Source organism: Mus caroli, unplaced genomic scaffold (assembly GCF_978045245.1).
Source record: "Mus caroli unplaced genomic scaffold, Mus_caroli_1 scaffold_15, whole genome shotgun sequence".
Lineage (NCBI taxonomy): Eukaryota > Metazoa > Chordata > Mammalia > Rodentia > Muridae > Mus > Mus caroli.
This window is the reverse complement of record NW_028227270.1, coordinates 96,478,661-96,499,757: the sequence shown is the minus strand read 5'-3', so window position 1 is coordinate 96,499,757 and position 21,097 is coordinate 96,478,661. Positions and strand designations below refer to the sequence as shown.

Sequence of the window (21,097 nt, the reverse complement as noted above, 5' to 3'; positions counted from 1 at the left end):
GAAGGGACAAGCATTGCAGAGTGAGGGCTGAGTTCCCAAACAGCAAAAGCAGTCCTTCACATGGCCTGATGTGGTCCAGAGGGCTGAGAGCATGCCTTGATGGTGGCATGGGTGTAGGAGAGACCAGCACCTGAAGACAGTGACAGGGAGGTAGCCAAGCTACACACCAGGGCTTCCAGAACACTTAGGAAAAGCCATCCTCAATTTCTTACTCCATAAAAATAGATGTGGCTCCCATCTAGGTAAATTGGCTGAAGACAACAACCGGGCAAGGCAGGCATCCCAGTGCTTGAGAGTCTGAGACAGGAGGATCACAGCATGTTCCAAACCACTCTGCCTCCTCTGTCTCTCTGTCTGTCTCTGTCTCTGTCTCTGTCTCTCTCTCTCTCTCTCCTCTCTCTCTGTGTGTGTGTGTGTGTGTGTGTGTGTGTGTGTGTGTGTGTGTGTGTGTGTGTATGAGAAGCAGGGAAGAAAGCAGCTTATGCTTGCCCAGGTGTCAGCCTGATATAACTGACTAGGAGTTCCATAGGCTCACAAAACACAATGTGACAAGGCCTTCTGAGCTCAACGTGCAAGAAATATGGCTTCCACGTGTGCACTAGTTATGCTCTCGTATCTTCTTTTGTCTCTGGTGCTGGGGATTTTCCCTGTGTCGTTAAATCCAGTGCTGGGTTCCTTCTTTACACTGCACTGTTCTCAAAGCTTAAGAAAGAGATGGGTTTCTGCCTTGTTACTGTTTTACAGCTTCATATCCTTTGAACAAGGTATAGGATACTAAGAAATCATTGGAAACCTCACTGTCCAGTGGGAAGGCACATTATTCTGCTGTGGGTCATCCGTGCTCGGGCACATAGCTGTTCTGCATTTCGATGATAAACAATTTGGCTTTGGCAGCCAAGAATAACTGTGCAGATGTTCTGCACCCGGCCACTTCTTGGTATGCAGCAGCAAGGACCAGCAGAAACCACCCCAATTATAGCAGATTAATGTGCTAAAATTACCACAAAGAGAGCATGCGTATGAGCCTCTGGAAAGCCACTTTGAACCTGCTGGCATATGATGGGACATACACACCACACTCCTGCCTCAGACTAACTAGTTGGGCATAGATGCACATACCTTTAATCCCAGCTCTCAGAAGGCAGATCAGTAGATCTCTGTGAGTTCAAGGCCAACCTGGCCTACATAATGAGTTCCATGGTGAACTACATAGTGAGACCCTGTCTCCAAGAGAAAAAAAAAAAAGACTAATTCTGAAGCCAGGTTTTTCTGCAATTAAGCAGTTTGTTGGCATTAAAATGCTGCTTTTGAAGTGTTGTCATAACAACAAGAGTAAAATGATGGGTTAACCTCAGTTTGAAAGGAATGGCTTTCGAGTACTGTTACAGCCTAGCTGAGACGTAGGCATTATCAGTTCTTATTACCATGCCCACAGTTGTGACTGTGTTTACATCACAGATGCCCCGGTCCATCCTCTGTCAACTCAGTACCTCACAGATGCCTTGTAACACTGACTCCAAGGGACCCGATGTCCTCTGCAGACTTTTATGGGCACCTACAAATGTGTGAATATACATTCACACACATAAATCATACAATAAATCTCCAGAAAAAAAAGGACAATAATGAGGTTGCAAGGGGGACCTGTTGTAGGGTGGCTGGTGCATTTGGGGAGAGGAGGTATGTACAATCGTAATACATTTGTATACATATGTAAAATTCTCTAAGAATAAATATATAACATAACATATGAAAAAAAAATATGGCCACAGAAAAATTAGTGGGTCCTGCAAAAAAAATCTATCAGTTTGATTTTATACACCTACTCTAAGAAGATTTTAATAACCTATCCATTCTCTAACATGAATGCAGCATATAGCTTTATGTATAAGAACCCAGACTCATTTTCTACCTGACTCTTGTCCTATTAAAGAATGCCGGTGTTTGTCAAGCCTACAGTATGCAAAAGCAATCCCTAGCACACTGCTGGGCATGGTCTCCCAGAACCCAACAGCTGTTTCTACCTAATGACTCAAAGATGGAGCTCAGTTCTGTTGAGAACAATAAAACACAGGCATTCGTTTAAAAAAAAAAAAGTGACAATTTTAGAAAAGCCAAATAGGATGGAAGAGAACCTGTCAGTATCATTTTGAGGTTGTTATAAAGAAACCACGACTAGGGGAGTGGCCAGGCCCTAGGGATGATCAGTCTGAATTCAGAGTCTCTGGGAGGAGCTCACTTTCTTCTACACCACAGTGATGTTTTTTCAATCTGATGATCAAAAAGGGGAGGGGGCATGGTGGGTGTGTTTTTCTCTCAGCAGGATCAGCCAAGCTGTCTCCAAAACCATGTTCCCAAGACACATTCCCCTTTTGAAACTCACAGTTAAAAAAAAAAAAAGGTGGAGGGAGGAGGGGGGGGCAAAATTACTTATTATTACAAACAGCCTGAGCCTCCTTTAAGCGCAAAACGCTCTTGCCTTCTAACCCACTTTGATGTGTAGTGTGTGCTCTGAAGTCCTGTGAGTGTTCTAGGCTTTGCATTTTAAAATGAGTAATGCCAACATTAGTCAAAATCAACCCAACCCCTCTAGAGATTTAAGTGGGTTTTGTGTCCTGAATCATTTCTCGTCTAATTATCCTGAGGCCAGCTGCTACTCCCTGCATTTATTTAATCCACCAGAACGGAAGAAGGAGCAGAATTGTCATTTTCCCCAGGGCTGAAGCACGGCCAATTATCTAGAAGTTCGTACAATTGACTAGCCCGATGAATAGATGAGCTGTTAACATTTCTTCTTTACTCTTCACATGACTCAGGCAGACACTTAAAATAGCATCCACATACTGTACTGTGCTGTCACCTTTGGGGAGGGGACTTAGGAGAGAGACTGGGGGCAGCACAGTACTTCCTCACTGTGTGTTTTCTCAGCTATCAAATGATTAAGGCTTATAATTCACATGCTCCATTTGATTGATGAAACTCAAGTGTGTCTTCAAACTGCAATTCTAGGTAATGGGAAAGAACATCATTGCCCCACACTAGGCTATGCTTTTCTCCTTGAAGCAACCTTGATAACTTAGGACAAGAAAGAGTAGGGCTTACAGAAGTAAACTGGGTGGAATGCTTCAACCTGGCCCCAAAGCCAAGCTTTTGTTTGTCTGTGGATTTCTGATTTATTTCTTGGGTCTTGCCCTGTACTGACTATCTTAGAAGCCTTAAAAGACCGCTGGTAAACCTCAAAAAAGATGGGGCTTGGTTAAAGACATAAGACATTTGGAAAAATAATGATGAAGGGAATCCCTAAAGAGGCTAAGTTATGGCTGGGCTACCCAGAAAATGCTTCCAGAAACAGCTGAGCCAGGCATGACGGCACATGCTTTTAATTCCTGCATTTGGAATCTGAAACAGGACTGTAGATTCAGGACCAGCCCAGGGTACACACTGAGACACTGTCTCAAAAAAAAAAAAAAAATTAATAGAAAAACAAGCAAGCAAACAAACAAAAAACAGTTGCTTCTTTCTTAAGATGATAATAGTAGATTATAGCCCACTGAAAACAAAGATCCATGAGTTCATATTAACAATAAACTGATTAATGATTATAAGCAGTAGTAGGAAAAGCCCCTTCTTACATACCAAAGAATGATAGGATTCAAAGATGGCCATGATGCCACCATCATGGTTATAACTGACTGGGACAATAGTCAGAAAATGGCTTACCAGTTCAGCTGGGCTGACTGGAGAGTGAGCCCCAAGAATTCACCTGCCTCTGTTTCCTCAGCACTTTGATTATTAAAGTATATACCAAGTACCTCAAGCCAAGTATGTACCTCAAGCACTTTACCAACTGTGTTATCTCTCCACCTTTCTCTGTATTTCTAAACGAAAGCCTTCCCCTCTGTGTGGGGAAAAGAGCCAAGCAGTCTTGAGATTGACTTCAAGATTGAAGGAAGTTTCAGTCTCAGTTGAAATGCTTGCATTAAAATGGAGACTACTGGCTAACAAGATGGATCAGATGGATACTTGCTACAAAGCCTAATGACTTGAGTTAGATTCCCAGGGCCCACATGGTAGGAGAGAGTCTACTCTTACAAGTTGGCCTAAGACTTTCTCATACATGTACCATGGAAAGTACATACATAGGAGTGCACACGCACACACACGAATGGATATATTGATGAATGAATGAATGAATGAATGAATGAGAAAAATAAATAATGAAATGAAGAATTGCTTTCTCTGTTTCACAAAGACAGACTCCATAGCTGCTCGTTACACTTGCTTAAGAGGCCTATGGGACCTACCTTGGTCCCTCCATCTGCTTGCTAAGGAGTGAGATTATAGGAAGTCATTTATAGATTTTTTTCCATCCATTTGTATCACTTATCTTAGTTGGAGTTGGTTATCTGCTTGACAATGTTGACATTTGAGAAACAATTATCAACACTGCCTTGGTTTACTTTAGAGCATCAATACTTTAAAGAAGTAGGCAATGGGAGCTGGAGAGATGGTTGCTCTTCCAGATGACCCAAGGTCTCCCAGAAGCCACAAGCAGCTCACAACCATCTGTAATTCCAATTACAGGGGATTCAAAGCCCCCTTCTGTCCTCCACAGGCATATGCACAGACCCACATTTAGGCAAAACACCCAAACACATAATAAAAATAAAATAAATCTAAAAATGTAGGCAAGGACTTAAATACATCTCCTTTTTCTAAAAGATTAGTCAACTCTGTAATAGGTGCCTTGTAGATGTATAATAAGCAGATACCTATTTTTAGGATTCATTTCACATAATCATTTAGCATAGCAGGCTATTTACATTGGGCTCACATGCTCATTGAGACAACTGAATTATACTTCTGCTCTTGACCAAGATGTGGAGGAACATAAACAGAAGGGCACACTGTTAGGGAAGGAGGGACCTGTCAGGCATGGAGAAATGACTCAGAGATCAGTGGGCCCAGTGCTGCCTGGGACTTGGCCTTACTACAAGGATCAATTTACTAGGGTTATTCTGTACTCAGAGGGGGGCATCCAGCCATCTCACCCAAGGGTTTTCTTCCCTTATCTTGATTTCTTGGGTCTTTCTCTTGTAGAAGGAATAATGATTTTTTTTTTCTGGAAACCGATGATCTTTAAATCAGCTTTATTGAGCTCCAGTTCCTCTGCCATGACATTCACTCATTTTGTGTTTCCAGTGTGAGTCTTAATAAATATCTATAATCCCATATTTTAAAGTTGTTATTAATCTATTTAATTACCTGTATTTATCTTCCTTTACATTTCCCTACACTGTAGGGTGTGGAACCTGAGGCTTTGCACATTCTAGGCAAGAGCTCCATGATCAGCCATACACCAACCTATCACAATAGAATTCTAGCTTCTACCATACCCTAGAAGTTCTCTGGACTTCGCTGAGTGTTTCTAGCCCTGACCTCCAGAAATCAGTTGAACTGACCATGGAATTGTTTAGTGTTGTTGGCTTGTCGGCTGTGTTCTCTCCAAGGGCTGGTTTCAGTCTGATTTGTGGAACTCCTGTAGCTTCAGAACTTTGAAGGATTAGTTTCTGATTGGTCCTTTGCCCCTGAGCAATCAATGCTTTGATAGCGGGAGCAGAGCTGTCCTTCCTCATCTCACTTGGACATCATAAATGTCCATTTTCTCTCATTGCAAATGTTTCGTGATAGCCTGTTTATGGTCCTTGGAGAATTTTTTTACAGAAGAGAAGGACAACCCCACGAGGGTCAAGGTGATCGGGTTCATCACCTGCCACTTCTCAGATTCCATGATGTGCTTACGTGATGTTCTTACAGCTGAGGCATGTACACATGTGATGCACTCCTAATTTCCATGGAACCTCACCCCACCCCTGACCCCACCAATTATCCTTGCAAGGATCACCTTTGCCTTTGGCCAAATCCTCTCCATCTTAAAGTCAGAAGTAGAAACATATGCAATACAGTCTAGGAGGCTTTCCCATTATTGACAAAGGAGAGTATGGAATATAGGGGTTAGCCTTTTAAGATGGTATAAGACAAACGTTAATTATGAAACTCAGACCCCAAAGAACTTAAAAAAAAAATGCTTGTTGAGGAAAGCAGAGTGCAGAAGTTAGCATGCAGTCTGCACCACAGGCATGCTTGCAGGGAAGGGGAAAGTGGAAAAGTAAAGAAATTCCACTGTGGCCCTGTGGGTGTGTGAAGAGCATGGTTCTCCTTCTCTTTCCCTTCCCCGCCCCTTTTCTGCCTTTCTGCATTTTCCTGATGTTGGAGACAGTTTTGATGCCTCTGAAACTTTAAAAAAAAAAAAGCAAAAAACCTAACTATTCCTGTTTTTCCTTCCTGAATCTCATTGAGTGTTGTGGCATCAACAAGGCCTTCCTTCTGGCTGGCTGGTTGGTTTGCTGCTTGCTCTCGTTCAGCAAAGCCTTTAAGCACTTCTGCTTTGTGCTCCTCCTCGGGGTGTAGATCCAGGCCTGGGAAGTGTGAGCGAGTCTGTTGGAGATCTGCCCCTTGTCATACCTGACCCTGCTAGTCCTCAAGGAGCTGTTGATATTTGAAGAGAGAAATATGTAAACACAAGCTAACCTAACCACCGTATGTGGAATGCCGGCTAATAAAAGCACAATAAAAGTAGACCTGTCATCCAGACTGGAATCCCATTCATTTTCCCATCACTTCTGGTGGCTTTAGTGAGCTACTGCTGGGGCTACACTGTATAGGCAACTTTGACAGGCATTCTTCATAGTCAGTCTCCAAGCAGGCAGCCTTCCAACAGAGTTTCCCATAACTGGCTCTTTGACATCAGGTTATTTCTAAGTTCTCCACGTAGCCCTAACTTTCATTGGTTTTCTTCCCTGTCCTTTCTGGACCAGTCACAATGTGAGACTGTGTGGGGTGAGGGGAAATCATCCAGTCACTTTCATCTCTTTTCATCTACCTCAACTTCTCCTCCACCTTCTGGCCTAGTGCTCTTGTCCCAAACCCGACTGATGAGTCTCCTTCTGACATGATGTCTAGGTTGAGGAATGGCCAGTTGTGTCATTTAGGAGACAGACATACATGTATGTGTACAACATACATGCAATGTTCAAAGGGGCCAGAAGAGGGAATCCAATTATGTCATATAGGAGAATGTGCAAAATCTTATTATTTTCATTTCAAAAGATCTGTGTGTGTGTGTGTGTGTGTGTGTGTGTGTGTGTATGTGTGTGTTGATACCAAAAGAAAACACCAGGTACCCTGGAGCTGGAGATACAGATGGTTGTAAGCCGTGTAAGTACAGGTGCTAGGAACCAAACTAAAGTCCTTTGGAAGAAAATCAATTGCCCTTAGCTGCTGCTAAGCCATCTCTCCACATACACAAACCCTTCTCTGGGTTTTAATGCAGAAGGATGAATATTGATTCAGCTGTAGTTCTCAGAAAGACCAGTCTTTAACATTTTTTTATTATTTTTATGTGTATAAGTGTTTTGCCTGCCTGTATGTATATGCATCACAGACATACATGTATGTGTACCATATACATGCAATGTTCAAAGGGGCTAGAAGAGGGAATCCAATCCCTGGTACTGGAGTTATGATTGTGGCTACTGGAGCTTAAACCCTGGTCCTCTTGAAGAGTGGCCAGTGTTCGGAACAGCTGAGACATCCCTCCAGCCCCAAGATGCCTTTTTGCAAACCCCAGCAGTCTTGAAGATGAATAACAGCATCCAAAAGCGAATCTGTTAATCTGCTGATGATTTGTGTGCATAAAAGGAGCTCTGCTTGCTGGAAATGCTTTTGATGAAGCTTAGAAATGTAGATCTGGTATAATCTCTGCTGGTCTTTGAGTGAAAGCCAGGAAATTGTTACCTAATTCAAAATAAGGACATCAGGGGGATTGCGACTTGCTTGAATCTATTCAAAATTTATGAAATCTACTGCATTGTTTCTGAGAAATCTCATTTCTTCTTTATATGGCATAAGTAAATAAAGTTGGCACCCAACAGCTATCTTACATGATCTCTGAGATAAGCTGTCCTCTCTTCACTCTCAACCCCAATGGTCCGCAATCCCAGGAAACCTCAAGAAAAGGAATTCTGCATCCATGAATAATACATGTATTAATCTCTGTAAGAATAAAATGCAGACATACCAAAATGTTGCCGACTACCACGCAATCCTGCCTGTCCATAGACAACTGTCTATGCCTCCGTAACTTTTCCATCAATGGACATAGTGTCCTATGGTTTTGTTTTCACCATTCCTGGGATTATACTGTGCCTACTATGTCCTAGAAGTCTTTCTTTAGGAGAACTATATGACAGCTTAGTATTATTATTTACTATTATTACTGGGTTTGAGACAGGATCTTACTATAGAACCCAAGGTAGGCCTTGAATTCTCTCCTCCTGCTCCAGCCTCCCCAGTGCTGGGATGACTTGCATGGACCACTCAGCCTGACATTGTCTTCACTGTCATAGTTTTCTACCTTGGTGGTTACTCCACAGTGCACTCGCCATTTCCGTGGTGATTTGTGTGCATGTGTGATGCTGAGCATTGAACTCGGGGTCTTGTGAATGATAAGCAAGCACTCCACCAGGCCTAGTAGTTACCATGGATACTATTTCTCAGTGTGACAAACATAGCCTGGAATGCACGCCTCTTAGGTGCCTCTCTGTGCTCTTAGGTACCCCCTCAAGCCACACGAAACGATGAGTATGTTTTACATTTCCACAGGACAAGTGTCCCTTCCAACAGTGGCCCCACAATTCTGTTAGTACTTTTTTTAAGTTAAGACATTTGGCCTAATGGACTATCTGCTATCAAAATACAAATTACTCCAGGTGGGTAGTTAAATGCTCAGTACCCTATACTATGTTGGGTAGTAGAGAGGGTACTGTGGAGAGCAGCTTTAGAAACTGAATAAACTTGCAGGCTTTGTAGGAGGGCAGCAAGCTATCTGAAGGCAGAGGACCCTAAAAAGTAGATAGGTCGGTGGTCACACTTCTTCCACTGACCAAATACCTGACAACAAAGCAACTTACAGAAGTTTATCCTAGCTTGTAGTTCAAAGAAATACAGTTCATCAGGGCAGGGTAGAGCCATAGTGACAGTCACATGTACCTGGGGTCTGGAAGCCAAACCTACCAGGAAGCGGAGAGCCAAGCTATCAAATCCCAAGATGCTCTTCATTTCTTCCAGTGAAGTGCCATCTCCTGAAAGTTCCAAAACTGTGCCACCAGCTGGAGACCAAGTTTCAAGGCCATTTGTCCATGGGGGACATTTCACATTCAGATGTGACATTCAAATATCCAGAGTAGGAGTAGAGTGATTTAAAAAGATGCTCAAAGATGCAGATTGCAAGGTCATTTCCACGGACTAAAGGCTGTAGAAGCTGAAAGAAATGCAACAAAGAATGGTCCCCCTAGATGGGCATGCTGGTACCCACCTGTAACCCTGGAGCTGCTGGAGAGGTAGCTGGAGAAGGACCAGGAAGTCAAAGTCAGCCTCTACTTCATAGCAAGTGTGAGGCCCTCTCTCAAAAACAAACAAACAAAAAGATTTGTCACTGTCCATTCTGAGTCTGGAGACCTGACTCCAGGGGTTGAGGGACAGTGTTTTGTTCCCTCTAACCTGGTCAGTTGCTCCCCACCCTGCACAACCCACTCCATTCCTTTAAGAATTTGGTGTGTGTCCATGTGAATGTGCGAGCATGTGTGTGTGCACATGGGTGTGTGCATGTGGGGGCAGTCAGGGAATGGATAGGAGGATAGAGATTTCAGCCTAAACCAGCTCACAAAGTCTTTCCTGGCAGATGATGATCATTGCTGGGATAGGAGAGATGGGTCAGAGTTAACCCCTCGCCAGCCACACCCCTAACAGTCACACAACCCCCATGGGAAGTTAGGAAAAAGATTCTGAGTAACACTTCATCTTCCAACGCATGTCTATCCTAAAATCCTTCATAAGCACCTGCTCCGAGATGCTTTTGTCCCCATGACAAGCGAGGAGAAATGAGCAGATTACACAGTCTTGGGACACAACTTTTGTAAGGTACCATTTCATTCACCTAATGTGACACCAGGATTTTGCAGACAGGGGCTTAAGACTGAATAACAAGCCAGGCATGGTGTTAAATGATCTCAGCATTCAGGAGTCTGAGGCCAAGTCTGGGTCACCGAGAGAGTTACAGGACAGCCTGAGTTATATAGCAATATCCGGCCTCAAAATAAGTAAGTGAATATAAAATAAAAATAAAATGAAGAATAAAATACAAGAACACATTTTGGTTTTGTTTAATTGTAACACTGATGTAAGTTTGACATTTTGCCCAGCAGGGTGGATTTCCCCTGCTCTCTTGTTCTTTTTGTTGCAAGCCTATCTTTGTGCAACTGACTGTGCAATTGTAACTTCTAAGGCAGTGTCTTCACAACTCTGCTAGACATCAGAATCACCTGAGGGACATTTGGAACACTCATATAAACAGGTCATTGCCTGTATTAATTATCCTAGAATGCCTGAGGCTTAAAGCCAGGCGACTGCAGCTTAATCTACTGATGCAAAGAATAAGAGAGAAAAAAATCTTTGGGTTTAAAAGAAAAAAAGTAAAACATACCGTTTCATCATACTTAAATCCTAGCACACGGAGCAATGGTGCCAGGTTCATCCAGGTGTGAGCCCAACTTTCTCTGTGCAGCAAGTTCTAGACCAGCCAGGACTGCATGGTGAGACCCTGCCAACAATTCCAATTGCTAAGGCAGGGGAATTGCTATGAGTTCAAAGTCACCCTGGGTGGCTTAGTGAGTTCTAGGCCAGTCTGGGCTACATAGTGAGACTCCCTCTCAAAACACTCACACTAAAAAACCTGAAAATACATGCATACATACATACATACATAACTATAATTTCTAGAAGCTCTGGGACACTTTTAAGTAGCTTTAGTGTTTGTTTGTTTTTAATCAAATGACTGCTTCATTAGACCTGTTGAACAATTTACAGATGAGACACAATAAGACTGTCAACTTGGGGCTACAGAGGAAGCTCAGCTGTTAAGAGCACTGGTTGCTCTTCCAGAGGGCCTGGGTTCAATTCCCAGCATTCATAAGGCAGCTTACAACCATCTGTAACTCCAGTTCCAGGGGATCTGGCTCTCTCTTCTGACAAAAAGACATAAAATAACATAAAATGTAAAAGATTTGTCAAGTTGAAACGTATTCAGATGAGTGTTTATCAAATTACTGCACACAGCACTGGGTAGAGCCCCTGACGTGAGTGTGGGGCCCTGGGTTCAGTGCCTAGTACCAAAGGAAAACAAACAAACAAAACCCGATGAAGTGAAGACAGAACACAGGCCATGGGGTCTTCCTGACGACTCTTGCAAGCTTGTAGGTGACATCATGCTGCACAGCACTGTCACCGTGAGCCCAAGGACCATGTTCTCACTGAAATGTAGACAGACACCTAAGGGCCATCAAGAGCAATTGTGAGAATTTGTTGAGGGATTCAAGAACTGGGTTTTTTTGTGAGCCTTGGGGCTGATATGGAGTTAACCAGGAACCGCCTCATTTCTCTGCATCGTCTGACAAACAAACAAACAAACAAACAAACAAACATTAAAGCTATTTGTATTAGGGTTCACAGAACGTATGGAATGTCTGTCTGTATTGAGAGACTTTATTATGACGACTTACAGTCTGTAGTCAACTCCCAAACAATGGTCAGCTGTGAATGGGAAGTCTAGGAATCTAGTAGTTGCTCAGTCCCACAAGGCTAGTTGTTTCAGCTGGTCTTCTGTAGAAGTAGAGTCCAACAGATGTGCTGGCAAGTCAATGCAAGTTGCGAAAAAAAGCAAATCTTTCTTCTTCCAATGTCCTTCTGCAGGCCTCCAGCAGAAGGTGTGGCCCAAATGAAAGGTATATGCCACCACACCTGGATCTAGGACTTGTTTTGTCGCAGGCTGACCTTGAACTCAGAGATCTCCTTGCCTCGGTCTCCTGGGATTAAAGGCATGTACTCCTTGCCTGGTCATAAGCTTTTCATGGCCACTATGCCTCAAGATCTCCATGCCAAGATCCAGGTGTCTTCCCGCCTTAAGATCTAGATCATGGGGCTCATGAGATGGCTCAGTGGGTAAGAACATCGACTGCTCTTCCAAAGGTCCTGAGTTCAAATCCCAGCACTATATGGTGGCTCACAATCATCTGTAAGGAGATCTGACTCCCTCTTCTGGAGTGTCTGAAGACAGACACAGTGTACTTACATAGAATGACTGAATGAATGAATAAATAAATAGATAAATCTTTAAAAAAAAAAAAAGATCTAGATCACAGGTGAGCCCTCCAATTCTGGATTGTAGTTCATTCCAGATATAGTCAAGTTGACAACCAGGAATAGCCATTACACTATTTAAAATAATTAAGTGTCTCAGAGTTTCTAGAAATTATGTATGTATGTATGTATGTATGTATGTATGTATGTATTTTTGTTTTGTCTTGGTGTGGGTGTTTTGAGAGGGAGTCTCACTATGTAGCCCAGACTTGCCTAGAACTCACTAAGCCACCCAGGGTGACTTTGAACTCATAGCAATTCTCCTGCCTTAGCAGTTGGAATTGTAGGCAGGGTCTCACCATGCAGTCCCTGCTAGCCTAGAACTTGCTGCACAGAGGTTGGGCTCACACTTGGACGAGCCTGGCACCTTTGTACTAGGATTTATGTACGATGAAATTGTGTGGTTTGCTTGTTTCTTTTAAACCCAAACTTTACATAGTTCTAGCCCATTATATTTAAAATTCGAGAGAATCTCTCCTGTCTTTGGCAGCTATGAGGTTTTTGTCCCATCCCATGGAGAAGCCAGCCTACTGCTACCTGTCCCCAGATTGACCTCCTTGCAAGTGAGCACCTTGCCCGGGAATAAGGCACATTTCTCCCAAGGGTGTAGAGACTTAAACTCCTGTGACAGTGTGGAGAGGAGTCTGCCCTCTGAGGGCTTAGCTGTTCTCTCTTTCTCCTACGGTCCTTAAAGAACAGTGGGTGACAATTCCCAAACACACTAATTGGTGTGTGTGTGTGTGTCTGCCTTTTGAGGTTTTAATGTGGACACTCTCCTATCCTGTGAGCTCAGCCCCTGCCTGGGATGACATCACCCACTGAGACAATGGTGCATGCTTTGAGGCTGTCTGCTTGACAGTGGGTAGGGTTACCTCACAGTTCTAGGGCAGTCCCTTGGGGGACTAACCTTGGGCTTCTGTCCAGCTGAAGTTGCACTTGACACGGCATCTTGGTCTGTCACAGGGAATGTTCACAAAGCCAAACAGAGAACTGAAGAAGAGATCAAAAGGGAGCCCTCCGTGGGCCTCCTACCTCTCTTGTGTTCTCACCTAACCCAGATTATCATTTCTTTTGTGGGCTCTCCTTCTGTCCTTTCTTATTTTCCCAGACAATGCAGTGACACAACCATACCTTTCAAGATAAGGAGAGAAAGGGGGAAGAGTTTAAATAAGTTCATCTTTAAAGAAACCTCGTAATTTCAGCCTTACACATAAAAAAAACCCCATCTGCAGGCCTGAGTATGTTTTGAATTTCAGGTTGGACTATCTGAAACTTTGATGGTGGCTCATTTGTGCAGTGCTGTTGTCATTGAATGGACTGAACTATCACACAAGTTCTCATCTTTAGTAAACCTTGGTTGAGCCTAAGAAAGAAGAGGGAGGGGAGAAGAGGAAGGAAGGAAGGGAGGGAGGGAGGGAGGGAGGGAGGGAGGGAGGAAGGAAGGAAGGAAGGAAGGAAGGAAGGAAGGAAGGAAGGAAGGAAGGAAGGAAGGAAGGAAGGAAGGAAAAGAACTATTAAAGGAAATATACATTGGGCTTGGGAGATGCAGAACAGCTCAGTGGATAAAACACTGACAATGCAGGCTTGCAGATAAAGTGTCAGTCACCAGAACCCACGTAAATGCTGGGCAGGCATAGCAGCTGGCCTGGCAGAGCATCTGGCCTATAATCCCAGCACTGGGAAGTTAGAAGTGGGATCCTTGAAGCAAGATGGCTAAGTACACTAGCCATATAGTCAATTTCTACATTCATCTGAAAGACAAAGAGGAAAATGAACACAATCTTGGAAGATTCCCACAGTCAACCTTGAGTGTCTACATGCCTATACATACGCGCCCACACACATGCAAACATATGTGCTTCACATAAACGTACGTGCCCCCGACTCCAAAGGAAACCTAAGTGGCAGCAATTTTGTGTTTGTATTTATTGTGGTCTAAATGGATGAGTATCCTTTTAGGAACATCTCAGAAGCATTTCATGACCAGGGTCTTGTGAGACATTTCACCTTGTCACGCCCCTGAATGTTGACAAGCCTGACAGTCACCATGATTTTCCCTCTGTCTACAGGACTGCCAACCAGACTCCCAGAAATCATGCTGGTGGGATCCCAGTCCTTCTCTCCTGGCGGGCCCAATGGCATCATCCGGAGCCAGTCCTTCGCAGGTTTCAGTGGGCTGCAGGAAAGGCGGTCCAGGCAAGTGCCGGGTGCTCCTCCTGGGATGCAGCAGAAAGGGACTGTGTGTGTCTTGCTGATGTGCATGTGTGTGGCAGCTAATGTCTTCATGGAAAGGATAACACATCCCTATTAAGTATGATCTTTCCTATCATTTACAATTCCTTGTGTAAAGATACCTGAGCATTTAGGATGAGCTACCTATATATATATATATATATATATATATATATATATATATATATACACACACATACATATATACACACACATACATGTACACAAGTATACATACACATTTGGCTGGCTTATCCTAGCTATTATGAGAGACTATGCCCTCACTATTGAGTATGTGATCACTCCAAGTTATGGTTGAGGGGAAGGTTTTTAATGTAGATGTGAGGGAGAGATCAGCAGTACAGCCAAGGCATCTGGAAGAGTCCAGAGCCAGGAGAGAAAATAACACACTGAACATGGCCAGCAGAGTGAACTGAGCCATGAAATGGGGTGGGGAGTGGGGGGAGTAAGAGAGGGCGCTGAGAGAGGGGGGGTGCAAAAAGAGGATCAAGAGAGCACATGTCTGAAGCAGCAGGGTTATATAGGTTATATAGGAATCAGAGGCTAGGGGAAGGGAAGCCCAGCAGTGCAAAAGTTTAGGCTTAGGAGCCCTGTGAATCCAGCCAGGATTCTGATCTGAGGAGGCCTGGAGGCCAGCATGCGCTTGGTTATGCTAATAGGCACCACAGTTGTAGACTCCTTCCTGTCTCGCTCCCCAGTCCCTTTAAAGCACACTTTCCTTTACCCTCCTGTTTCAGAGACTGGATTGGTATGAAATTATGCAGTGGGTGAATACTATGCCTCACAGACTGCCTCTGGAGAGCTGATATCATTTGGGTGGGGGTTGGGAAATTAGTGGGGGTTGGGAAATTAGGCTCTAATTTCCCTGGAATCTCCTCCTCTCATAAAACCAAGGAAGGTCAGAGAGTGAATGGGTAACATGCATAAGAAGTCGCCCTCGTGGATGAAGTTCTCCAAGGGGAGCTCCAGACTCAGAGAGAGACTCTGTCTTTAATAAACAAAGAAACAAATAAATAAATAAATAAATAAATGTGAAGAGTGACAAAGGACGATACCCAAAAGTCATCTCCAGACGCATGAGTACACACATGCACTAGCAGACCCTGACACACAAAAATAACTAAAGTAAAATAAGATAACTAAGACTTCAAGGACAGCTCTAACTCTAAGCTCAGTGTTTTACTTTAATGCCCTAGAAAGTTAGCTATTTGCGGGGCTTTGGGCACTTTACCCAAAAGGTATCACTCATATCCTAGCAAGACATAAGTTTGTATCTGATATTATGCAATGGCTTTTCTTTTCCTTTGGTTGGATATAACTCCTACCTGTTTCTTGTTTCCACCTTGAACCATTTATCCCTGGCTCTCTATGAGCTAGACCACAAGAGCATCCTCAAAAGGCATACACTGCAAGCCAGGCTATGCCTGGCAGGGTAGAGCTTGTGCTCTGCACAGCTTTCAGCAAACAAATGTCAAGAAACAAAATGTGGCTCTGTTTGGTTCTGTGCTGTTCAAGGCCACGTCTCATTCCTCCAGGCACTCGGATGAAGGCAAGATGGTTTAAAGGCATCTCTCCAGTGGGTCTTTTGATGTCTGAGGCTCACAGTTTCCTTTCTCATCTCTGTCGTTAGGTGTAACTCCTTCATTGAAAATGCCTCGGCTCTCAAGAAGCCTCAGGCCAAGCTGAAGAAAATGCATAATCTAGGACACAAAAATAACAACACTCCCAAGGAGCCTCAGCCGAAGAGAGTGGAGGAGGTCTACCGGGCCTTGAAGAACGGGCTTGAGTAAGAACTGTGCCTTTAGGAAAGATCTTCTTCCCTAAAATGACCTTCCTAAAAACCAGTCATAGAAAATCAGTTTTGAAAGGACCATGTGAGCCATTGCTGCTTTATTCTTTGGTTTGTTTTTGAGGCAGGATAACATGGAGCTCAGGCTGGCCTTGAACTCCCTATGTAGACTTTGCAGTTCTGATCCCATCTCCATCTATCAGACGCTGGTATTGCAGGGGGAAATAAAGTGTGCCAGCACACGTTCCTGGGTGTTTCCTTCTTGCTCTATCATTGAGGCAGCTTTTTATGTCTCACAGATGGGAGACAGGTTGTATTTGCACGTGGAATCGTGACCCTGAAGTAGGCTTGATGCAGTATTGTGTCTATAGCTAACTCCCTGAACTGTTGGACTTCACTTAGACAATAGCTGAACTAGATAGAGATTGCTAAAGAAGGGTTCTGAGCCAGGCGTGGTGTGGGTCACACTTGTAATTCTACCTAGAGCTCAGGAGGCCAAGGCAGGAGGATCATCAAAAGTTCAAGGTCAACCTGGGTGATTTAGTATACAATCTGCCTCAAACGGACAGACATGCTGTTTAAAGTTTGTACAGGGTTCTGAAACCTTCCTGAATGTGTTTTAAGGACAGCTTGTCCTGAAGAAAACTTGCCTAGCATTTGGTAAGGCACCTACAGTAACTACCAGGTTTAACTTGACAAAACTGTGTGTGACCCAGGTCCTGTCTAACTCTTCCCTCCCCGTGGACTTTTCTCTTCTGGATTTTCAGCCTCAAAGGGGCACTCCGGCTACCTCTGTATCCTTTCTTCAAACTAGACAGGCTCAGATGCAGCTACTAGACTCTCAAAATGCTCCAGAACCACAAGTCAAAGTTTTGATTCTTTTTCAAGAGAGAGGCAGGGTCTCACTCTAGAACCCAGGTTAGCCAGAGAGTTACTATGAAGCCCAGGCTGGCCTAGAATGCATAATAGCCCTGCTTCAGTCTCCCAAGGGCTGGGCTGAGCTGAGCTTACAGGTGTGACAGTGATCACTATTCTTAACCCCCAGTAGTCAGCGACTGCCCAGATCGCTCCTGAAGTGAGCGCTCACTATGATGTCTTACCTTTGCAGTGAGTACCTGGAGTTTCACCAGACGGAGCTGGACAAATTGACTGCTCAATTAAAAGATATGAAGAGAAACTCTCGCCTGGTAGGTATCTCTCTGGTCATGAGGATGTTAACACAGGGTAGAGGGTGTGGAGTTCCTCTCCTCACTTACTGGAGGGTGAGGGGGCAGAAGGAGAGGAACATTAAAGAAAACAGATACAAGGAGCAAAGCTATTGCCTCCTGGTGTGTATTTTAGAAGGAAGAATTGCTGAGCCTAGTGGCTCACACCTGGATCCCCAGAAGGAGGGAGACTGAGGCAGGAAGATAGCCAGCCTCATATAGGGAAGCCTTGTCTCAAAAAACAAACAGATAAACACACATACACATAATAATAATAAGAAGAAGAAGAAGGAGAAGGAGAAGGAGAAGGAGAAGGAGAAGGAGAAGGAGAAGGAGAAGGAGAAGGAGAAGAAGAAGAAGAAGAAGAAGAAGAAGAAGAAGAAGAAGAAGAAGAAGAAGAAGAAGAAGAAGAAGAAGAAGATGTTTTTCTTTTAAATGTTTTATTAATACTTCCAAAAGTCCTAAGTTCAATTCCTGCACCCATTTGGCAGCTCGTGATCTGAGGCCTTCTTCTGGCGTACAGCCATACATGCAGATGAACACTCATATACTAAGATACATAATTACATCTTTAAAAGAAAACTCTAAATAATATAACAAAATGATCTGTTGCCGTTTTCCTAGCATCTCCTTAGTACATTCAGAAAGGAGAACATGCGCTTTATCTTCCATTTGTAAATGTAGGCCAGTGTCCTCGTTTGCTTTCTGTTGCTGTAGCAAACACCACAGCCAAATGCAATTTACAGGAAAAAAAAAAAGTTTATTTCAGCTCACAGGCTGTGTACTCCATCATAGAGGGGAAGTAGGGGCAGGAACCTGGAGGCAGGACCATTAGCTGAGGCCAAGGAGGGGTACTCCTTACTGGCTTGCTCCCCATGGCTTGCTCAGCCTCCTTTCTTACATCCTTGGGACCATGTGCTTAGGAGTGGCACCACCCAAAATGGACAGGACCCACCCATATTAATCATTAGTTAAGAATATGCCCCCACAGACTTGCCTACCTGCCAATCTAATGGTATTTCCTTAATTGATGGTCCCTCTTTGCAGATGAGGCTGACTTGTGTCAACCTGACTGAAAGTTAACCACCACAGTCAGTGGAGGCAGACAGGGAAGGTAGGGAGGAAGGTCACTAAGAGGCCAGTGTGAAAGCACCCTTGAGCCCCCTTAGAACCCATGCTGTATGGCTAATGTCTTCTCTTCTGATGAGTTTGTGAGCACTGATTTTGTTCATTTCACAGTGTTCCTTATTGCACCTTAACTTTTCAAGGCAGCAGGAAAGCCCAGGGGAGTCTGCATCTGTAGACCTGGCAGCTGTGGTTAGCATGTGTGTTTGCCTTTCATTTCACTGGCCTGTAAACTAAAATGCTTTTTGGGTTTTGTTTATGAACCCTTCAAGCTGCCAAGAGGCCAACAAGAACAGGGTGCAACTGTAGAATCACAGAGGCCATGTGACGCTGGCTCCTGAGAGCACCCCAAATAACCCAGAGTGTTACTCATTAAAAGTGAATGCCAAAAATCCAGTAGAATTTAGTGGGGCTGGTGATTCCTTCAGGCAATGTATAGATGGGAGCTGAGTCGTTGATTAGAGTGGGCAATATCTCCAAGGAGGATGTGTCATAACCAAGAAATCTTCTTTTCATTTCAGGGTGTGCTGTATGACCTAGACAAGGTAGGCTAGCGTCCTTTGTTGGGGTGCTACTGAAAAATGACGCTCTGCGCCTGGAGCAGATGTCCAAACATTTGTAGAGGCCCTTTGGGGCACAGTAAGATTCCTGATAAAGGGTGATTGGAGGAGGGTTCCAGGAGCGTCAGGGCCCACAGAACCAAAGAGCTGAGGGGGAAACAAGGCCTCCAGGATGTAGGTTTGCTCTGGTGTCTGAGTCTGGACCTTAGATTTGGAGATCCTCACCGTGTAGCTGCTGCCCTTTTCATCAAATCTGAGGCATCTCTGATTAGAAAATACCACAGTTGGTTATGTGCCAGTAAAATGACCCCTATGCATAACATAATGTTTCAAAAATATAAAAGTAGAAAGGAATGATTCCAGTTATATCTAGTTCTTCCTTTTCATGAAAAGTATCTATTCTTATTGAGAGAATTTCTCCAGGCCTTTTAGAAGGGAGATTTTTGAGTCTTCCTTTTTAGTCGTATACAATGTCACTCTCCATGCTATTCTATATACATAGCTTTATTTATTTCAGTGCCTAACCTAATCATGGCATTCCCCACAGAGATAGTTTAAAGGCCAAGTAAATCAAATGCATGTTACAATATTTATAACTCACAGGAATGGCATAACCAGCTGTATCTGTGAGCTCAAACGGACAGCTGTCACAATGCACAAATAACAATTATAAAGCATACCCCAGCTCTAGATTCAATTGTATAATTCAGTGTGCAGAAGTTCATTTTAGAACATGCAAAATATGAAGACACTTAGATACAGTCCAAATGATACTGCTCCACCAGACATCAAACAGACTGGCCACCTTGGTGTTTACCATGGGATGACCATAATTAATTAGTTCAAGCTCATCTCTCAGGCTAGTCAGTGTTTTGAAAAATATTTTTCAAATTAACATTAGGACACCTCTAAAATAGTGGGCAAGGCAGAAGGAAAAGGGAAGCAGGAAGTGCTTGTGGGCCTTGTGTGGAAGGCAGGCTGGTGCAGGTTCTCCAAGGAGCCTAATCAATCGCACTGTGAATGGCTGCTCGTTCTTCAAGCTTCTCCTTTTAATTCCAGCAAATTAAAACGATTGAGAGATACATGCGACGCCTGGAGTTTCACATTAGTAAGGTAACCAGTGCTGTTCTTGTCTCTGCTTCTGTATTTCTGCTCTTAGTTACTGCCCAGTGTGTGCCCACCCTGAGTATAACATGGGTACTGGATGGCTTTAACTAGATGCCTCCACTGAACATAGAAATGAAAGTCTTGGGGCTGGAGAAATGGCACCATACTTAAGAGCATTGACTGCTCATGCTGCGGACCCAGGTTCAGTTCCCAGCCCTGACAGGCTGGCTCACAAACAATTGTAACTCCAGTTCCAGGGGATCTGACACCTTCTTCTGGCTTCCATAAATACCAGGCATGTATGTAGTACACAGGTATACATGCAAGCAAAACACCTAGTCACATAAAATATAGATAAATAAAATCTAGAAAAAAGAGAGGAATTAAGTAAGGAAGGGGAAGGGGGAAGAGAGATGGGGAGAAACGAGAACATGAAGTCTGATTAACTGGCACTGTTGGACTTCAATCTTACAAGTGTGAACAACTTTCCTGAATTTTCTCTACTCTTGATCCATGCATTCTCAAAATTGTTTTCAGTAAATAACCTCATTTTTTAAATTTTTTTTTAAATGCTTAATCCTGGGGCTATAAAGATGACTCGGTGGTTAAAAGCACATACTATTCTTGAAGAATTCACATCCCTTGCTTCACAACTACCTGTAACTCTAGCACTAGGGGATTTGATGCTGCCTTCTAGCTTCCAAGGGCACCTGCACTCAAGTACACATGCTGACACATAGATA

The 21,097-nt window shown here is 43.7% G+C and overlaps 1 protein-coding gene across 7 annotated transcripts in view; it reads left to right on the top strand.

The window, feature by feature from the left end:
- The window catches only part of Ripor2 (RHO family interacting cell polarization regulator 2), a 223,839-nt gene that overhangs the window by 146,822 nt on the left and 55,920 nt on the right, over positions 1–21,097 (top strand). For all 7 annotated transcript variants that reach the window (XM_029468441.2, XM_021180185.2, XM_029468439.2 and 4 more), the window contains exons 2-6: positions 14,385–14,511; positions 16,199–16,354; positions 17,466–17,544; positions 19,209–19,232; positions 20,307–20,360. In XM_029468441.2, the coding sequence (XP_029324301.1) occupies positions 14,411–14,511; positions 16,199–16,354; positions 17,466–17,544; positions 19,209–19,232; positions 20,307–20,360 (414 nt within the window). In that variant the 5' untranslated portion in view covers positions 14,385–14,410. The remainder of the gene's footprint in view (positions 1–14,384; positions 14,512–16,198; positions 16,355–17,465; positions 17,545–19,208; positions 19,233–20,306; positions 20,361–21,097) is intronic.